This window comes from Acinonyx jubatus, chromosome B4 (genome assembly GCF_027475565.1).
Source record: "Acinonyx jubatus isolate Ajub_Pintada_27869175 chromosome B4, VMU_Ajub_asm_v1.0, whole genome shotgun sequence".
NCBI lineage: Eukaryota > Metazoa > Chordata > Mammalia > Carnivora > Felidae > Acinonyx > Acinonyx jubatus.
In genome coordinates, this window is record NC_069387.1 from 82,386,054 (window position 1) to 82,392,478 (window position 6,425).

At 54.6% G+C, this 6,425-nt stretch overlaps 1 protein-coding gene across 3 annotated transcripts; it reads right to left on the bottom strand.

Annotated features, from left to right (window-relative positions):
• Window positions 1–604: 604 nt before the first annotated feature.
• Window positions 605–5,315, bottom strand: LOC106975877 (25-hydroxyvitamin D-1 alpha hydroxylase, mitochondrial). Of its 3 annotated transcripts, XM_015073252.3 has the most exons (9): window positions 5,073–5,315; window positions 4,225–4,415; window positions 3,516–3,718; window positions 3,235–3,435; window positions 2,977–3,149; window positions 2,598–2,770; window positions 2,313–2,391; window positions 1,831–2,028; window positions 605–1,513 (listed from the first exon to the last, which is right to left on the bottom strand). In XM_015073252.3, exons 1-9 carry the CDS (start codon window positions 5,265–5,267, stop codon window positions 1,400–1,402), a joined length of 1,527 nt encoding a protein of 508 aa, XP_014928738.3. In that variant the 5' UTR covers window positions 5,268–5,315; the 3' UTR covers window positions 605–1,399. The 3 variants fall into 3 exon arrangements, with proteins under 3 accessions (XP_014928738.3, XP_026927177.2, XP_026927178.2); XM_027071376.2 differs by having other exon boundaries at window positions 4,225–5,209; XM_027071377.2 differs by lacking the exon at window positions 2,313–2,391 and having other exon boundaries at window positions 4,225–5,209.
• Window positions 5,316–6,425: the final 1,110 nt, after the last annotated feature.

Below are 6,425 nucleotides of genomic sequence, written 5' to 3' on the forward strand. Positions count from 1 at the left end.
TTTGTATGGAAGATGAGTTAATCTGTATACATCACAAGGGGAGAACTGTGCCCAGCCTCTGGGGGGGCCAGAGAATGCTGATTCAGGGAAACAGAGGCTCCTTCTGCCCACCCCCCTTCTGCCTCAGTGCCCCAGGGCTTCTGGCCACCCCCACACTCAGGTTTCATCCTGTCTGAATTCACTTCTGTGCATGTATCCCTGTCTTTCTCTGAAGGAAATTAGCTTGGAGCAACTTTTCCAGAGAGGGCAGACATCCTCCAGTCCTGGCAGTCCAGGTTCCAAAAGTACTTCCACCAGAGTCAGTTGCCTCTGGCCATCTCTGCAAATCCTGTGCTCCCCAACCCACTTTTATAGCCTAGCCCTTGCAGGTACTTTTCACCACCACCACCCCCTTAAATCTCTTCTAGGGAGCCAGACTTAGCTATTCCCTGTACAGACAGAAACGTGTTGGGTTTGTGATGCAAACCACTCTCCCAGGTATCTAGACCTCCCATTGTTATGGAGGTCACTCCCAGGACCAGAGAAATCATAGTAGGGGATTTGGTTGAGGGCCTTGCCTCTAGGACTTGTAGGAAGTAGAAGTGGAAGAGAAGTAAATCAAAAGTCAAGGATGAAACATTCGATTCTTTTATTTCAAAACTATGAATATTTAAAAATTCCACATATGATAGGAAGGTGTAGGCAGGTACAGGCCCAAAGACGTCTCTGTCTGGGAACTAAATGGTGGGACAAGCCAACTCCTAATAGTGATTAGAGAGTCAAGGAGAGTTTTAAAACATCATAAACCAGGTGAGGGCACACTCTCCTTGGTAGGGGCAAGATGAGGAAGGAAGAGTAGACAGTGCCTGATAAGCTGCTTATCCCTTCTGCCACATGGTCCAGATTCAATATGAGAACCTGTATGGAGTCACCCAATCAGGGATAGGCCTTGGCAGGGGATATAAAGACTGAATAAGGTCTCATTCTTTCTCTCAAAGAGCTCACATGCAAGGAGCCAGGTGCAGACCAGATGCACAATCACTTAGCTCACGTGGTGATAAGTGCTTAGCCAGCAGCTCCTAAACACTGTAGAAGCCCCAAAAGGGCAGTGGTTGAGTCCTTCCCCAGGCCACCCAACATTATTAGTTAAAATTTGAGTTGGCCCTTGAAGGGTACCTATGATATGACCAGAAGAAAGGATGAGCAGACACAAGGATCATGGTTTTCTCAGGGCCTGATGGGTGAGGCCAATGCCTACTTCACACCTTGGTCAGGGCTGCCTCAAACAGTTTGCTAGGATCCCTTTAACCAGTCTGGTCAGATAGACAGGTTTCAGGGGGAATACATATCTCTTGGTCTTGTGCCTGATAGATCCCTGCAATGAGAGAAAGCGTGATGATGACAGCCTCCATCCACAGGACTATCTGTCCACAAACTGTAGGTTAATGCTCCTCTCCGGTACCAGGACAGTCCGGGTCATGGGTCTGACTGGGGCAGCACCGGGCTCAGGCTGCACCTCAAAGTGGGTCAAGATCTGGAAAGGGGAGGAAGAAGGCTATCACTATGGGAGGGGTCTACAATGGTGGGTTTGATTGGTAAAGGGCGTTATTAGTGTTAGGTTGGTCGATGTTGAAATGGCACCTGTGGTCAGTAGAGAATTTCTTGGTTAATGAGGGTAAGGGATTATGGCAGGGAAAAAGATAGTCTAAATACCTTTGCTCACCTTCTAGACCTATAACAGGATTGCGATATTTCGGAGGATTAGGTTTACCAAATCATATATTTTCCTATGCTTGTCAGAAGAGTTCATGGCTTTAGAGGGTTAGAGTCTCTCATGTCTAGATCACTCACCTGAGCCAAAGCCATTTGCAGTTCAAGCTCTGCGAGGCGTCTCCCCATGCAGCTGCGTTTGCCAAAGCCAAAGGGAAGAGATGCGAATGGGTGGGGGGCTGGACCTTCCCCCAGCCAGCGAGCTGGACGAAAAGAATTTGGCTCTGGGAACTGGGCAGGATCCCTTGAAGTGGCATAATGACACAGTGTGACCAGCGTCTGGTGGGAAAGGAACATAAACTTGTCAGTTTGGGCCCATGAATGCAGGGAGGGACATGGAAAAGAGGATACATGGATTGGAGCAAAGGCAGGCTCTGGCTGGTTATGGTGAAGTTTTCTGGGGCTACTTTTGGAATGATTTCTCCACTGTCCCATTTTATCCTAGAGAGAGGCATTCAGGCCAAAGGGAGGGTGAAGGGCTTATGTGGAATGTTTGAGAAGAGGACAGGGCCCAAGAGAGTGAGGGGATGGCTTAGCAAAAGGGATCCATAGGCTCTACTCACATTTTTGGGGATAATATAGTCACCCACACAAATGTCTTTGTCTGGGACACGGGAATTTCCAGGTACCACAGGGTATAGTCTGGATTGCAGAGCCAGAGGGAAACAGCAAGGTGAGGCCAGGACTTGTAGCCTCCCTCTCATCCCTCAGCCCACAACGTCCAAACCCATTCTTGACCAGGAGTAGAGCACCATTTTCCTCTGCTCTCTCTCCCTACTCCCACTCACTATCTGCTTCCCCAGGCCTTCCCAGCATTTTCTCTAGCTCCTCCTCTCCTGTTCCCTCACCTTAGCACTTCCTTGACCACCGCCTTCAGCAGGGGCAGCTGGGATAGAGCAGTAGCTGAAGGATGGGCATTGGAGCCAGGGCCCAGGGCAGCTGTGATCTCAGAGTAGAGTGCTGTCTGGACTTCCGGGTGCCGAGAGAGTTCATATAGAGCCCAGGAGAGTGTATTGGATACCTGAGAGGACAGGTGAGAGCATCAGAGGCATTAAGAGTGGAGACCCAGTGAAGAGGGCAGAATATGAGGTAGTCTGGAGCTCAGGAGGTGTTAAGCCAAGCTGGCCTAAAGGGCCATCGTGGATCCCCTGCAGCAGCAGGGTGGCCCCTGAAACTGGAGAGAATAAGCTCTGGAAGTTGGGCTCCCAACAGGGAGGAGAACCTCACTGTGTCCACTCCGGCCAGTAGCAGCTCTGTCACATTGCCCAGGATGGACGGGGCAGGCAACTCTTCCCGGAACAGGAAGTAGGTCAGGTGTGCCCCAGATCCCACGTCCTCCTCAGGCTTTCCCTTGCTCCTCAAGGCTACCTCGGCCTCTCGCCGCTCCACGTGCTGCTGGGCTGTGTGGGGAGAAGGTACAGGGATGCCTCACCATCCCCGAACAGCTTTATGTTCCCCTATCCTCACTTCATTTCCATGCCTTACCAAATGCAAACATGTGGTCCCAGTCTCGGCAGAGGCGGCCCCAGGGTCCGGGCACGAGGCGGTGAAGCCAGCTAGGCATCGCCATGGTCAGCAGCGTGGACACAAATACCGATCCCACCGCGCGGATGAAGGTCTCTGTGTCTGGAGGCACTTCGGACTCCAGGCAGCCCAGGCGTGAACCCAGGAGCACGGCGGCTATCCCTGGGCGCGAGGGGGCGCTGTCAGGGCACTGAGAAACCCAAGCGGGTGCCTCCTACACTTGCCCGTGCCTTGGGACTCACCTTCTAGTCCAAACTTGTAAAACTCTCCTGCCACATCCCGAACCAGAGCGGGCGGCCCAGCGCCGCGTCCCCGCTGGCGCCGAAGACGCCGCACAAGGTCATGGACCACGTCGTCTAGGGTTCCGGCGTAGCGGGCGGCAGCTTGAGGCCGGAGGAGCAGCGGGGCCAGGAGGCTGCGGAGCCTCTGCCATTCTTCGCCTTCCCTACGGGTGTGGGAGAGGGGGCGCATCAGAGCGGATGGGGGTGTGTGTAGGTGGCTGGACGGAGCTGGCTGCAGCGAAGATGGAGCGTGTTCGGCCGGGGTGGCCAGAAAGAGACTGCCGCCGCTCCCCTGGGGTACCAAAACCTGCCCCTGCCTGTGCCCGCTTTCCATTCCCCTACTTCGTTACTCATTTCCTGCCCCGGAGGGGCCTGGGTTCCTGGGTAACTTGAGTCACAGAATCTGACATTCCACCTAGGTCCTGGTACCTTCGCCCCTTCGGCGGATTCCCAGGGTTTTGGCTTCAAAAGACAAAGAGATGGGCGGTGGGGCAAGGGCGGGGCTTTACCTGAGCTTGAGCGAAAATGGCAGGGGTGGGAAGCCCCATTTACCAGAAGGTTGAGGGAAAAGGCCGACCTCCCTCCACACCCCGAGACAGACTGTCTCCAGACCAGCCACAGGAGAGGGGCGCAGCAGGACGTTTGGGCTTTGAGGCCAGAGAGGACTCACGCGGTGAGCAGTCCGCAAGCCCGCTGGCGGCGGCGACGGTGCTCTGCCCAGGGTGAGAAGCTGCAGCGCTCGGGCCGGGGACCCTCCTGTCGCAAGAGCTGCTCGATGAGTGTAGGGGCCGCCACGTACACAGTGCGCACCTTTCCGAAGCTGGCCAACCACACGGGACCGAAGCGCGCGACGCCCTGCACCTGGGAGAAGGGGAGGCGGACACTGGAGACGTGGGCCGCCGGCATCCAGCTCGGTCCGTACCAACTCCAAGGGTGTTCTCTGGGCTGTGCAAGGGGGAGCTTCAGTCTCTTCACGAGCTCCCAGCTGGTATGTAGCCCTGACGCTTCAAACCTCTCCTCCTTCTCTTTTCCTCGCTTCACATCCCTAGGAAGTTTGAGTGTGATGGGCAAGACGGAGGAACTTTGCACAAAGCGGACGGACATTCAGGTTCTCTCTTAGGTCGCCCGGGGTAAACCGAGGCGGAGAGATCCCAAAGGTTCCTCACGTGGACTATCTCGGGACGAGCCCCCAGCGACTGAATAGGAGCGCCTGTAGCTTTAAGCTGGAAACGCGGCTAAGGTACTGTGCGTTTCTGCCTCCCGAGCACTTGTTCTGGGCTTAACTCGGCCCCAACTTCTACAGAGCAAGAAGGCGCTTTTTGAGCGCACTCTTCTGCTGGTTATAGGGATGGACTCCGAGTAGGTCGAGCCACTGCCGGCAGCCCCAATTTCTCTATAGTTCATGGGCATCCGTTCTCACTGGACCTCTTCCTACTTTCTGCACTAGTCTGTCCTTTCTAGCGTTTTCAAAGCCAATTTCTCCAGCATTAATTTCCAGGAACGACGTCCCCCCTCTACCTGCAGCTCGTGTAGCCGCGACAGACCTCCCTTGCAGAAAAGTTCAGCAAGGAAGACGGGCGTGGATGGGCCTGGGATGTCCGCCAAGCTCCTGGGCGCGGAGTCGGAGCCTCTGGAACCCAGTGAGGCGCTCAGCTTGGGAGCACGGTGGACGCGATGAAACATTCTGGAGGCGAGCTTGAGAGTCTGGGTCATGGTCTGGTTCAGGGAGCCCGTGAAAGAGAGCACTTTTCCCAAGCACCTAGCTTTCTTGTTTGAACCCCTATTTAAGCTTTGGGAGGGATAGTGGTGACGCCCCCTCTTCAAGCTCCTCAGCCAATCTCCTCCCCTGAGTGGTCAAGCTGGGGATTGGGGATTAATACCCAGGAACTGTAGGCGGGGCTGGAGTTGCCTGGCAGCTCTCTTGGGTCTCATGTTGCAATGACCCTCTTGGGAGGTGAGGCCTGCCTTAGTTTCCCCTTCTGGGCTGGTGCCCCAACCCAGCAGCCTGAAGATCTCTTCCTGGGAAAGGCTATTTGGTGAGGTTTAGGATACCGAGGTACAGGGTCAGCCCCTAGTATTCCCACTTCCCCAGGGAGCCAGGCCCCCTTGGGCCCATCCTCAGGAATTCCCCATCCTCCAGCTCCTTCCGGACTACTGTAGCTGTCTCCATAGTCTTGGCTTCTGGGGCTGCACCTTCTCTGGATATAAGCAGAACTTTCCCACACTACCACATCTCTCCCTCCCCCCTCCCATACCTGACTCTGGGCAGAGGGTGGGTGAGTTAATGGGTTAAAGTGGCTCCAGGAGCCTTCATCTTTGTTCCTCAGGAGGAAGGGGGTGGTGTTTTAGGTCAACAAACTCCGTCCTTCCAGCCATGGGAGTCTGGGGCTTGACGAGCAGAAACAAAGGAACTTTTGCAAGTTAGAAAACTTCAGAGATTTCTCTGGGCTCCTGGATGGAGCAAGGGCTAAGTGTCTGCTCTGAACCTCCAGCTGACTCAGTCCTCTTTGGGGGGGATTTCTAGTCAGCAGCTGATTTTCACTTTTAGCCTCAGAAACCAGCATAGTTTAGTTCTCTGCTCCTCACTCCCCCACCCTGCCTCTACTGGGATCTGTGCCAGTCAGTTAGCTCTGAAGTTCTGGAACCGAAGGTCAACATGAAAAAGGAGAGGGTCTCTGTGCCCCCCACCCTGACTCTCCTGAGACAGCAACAATAAAGGCAGCAGATTCCTCGGGTCAAGTCTCAGGCAGGCAGAGGATGGGGGAATGGGAGAAGGCACGTGACACACACTCTGGTCTTTCCTGAGAAATAGCAACACACGTATACATGTTATCCCCAGGACTGCAAAGTAACACAAGTGGACAGGCGATC

Bases quoted from the DNA above. Each gene is read 5' to 3' on its own strand.
- LOC106975877 (XM_027071376.2), bottom strand. From the start codon at position 4,658: ATGTCCGTCCGCTTTGTGCAAAGTTCCTCCGTCTTGCCCATCACACTC. The intron at 3,436-3,515 runs GTGAGTCCCAAG...CCTCGCGCCCAG, and splicing joins TTACAAGTTTGGACTAGAAG to GGATAGCCGCCGTGCTCCTG. The intron at 3,150-3,234 runs GTAAGGCATGGA...CTCCCCACACAG, and splicing joins GGACCACATGTTTGCATTTG to CCCAGCAGCACGTGGAGCGG.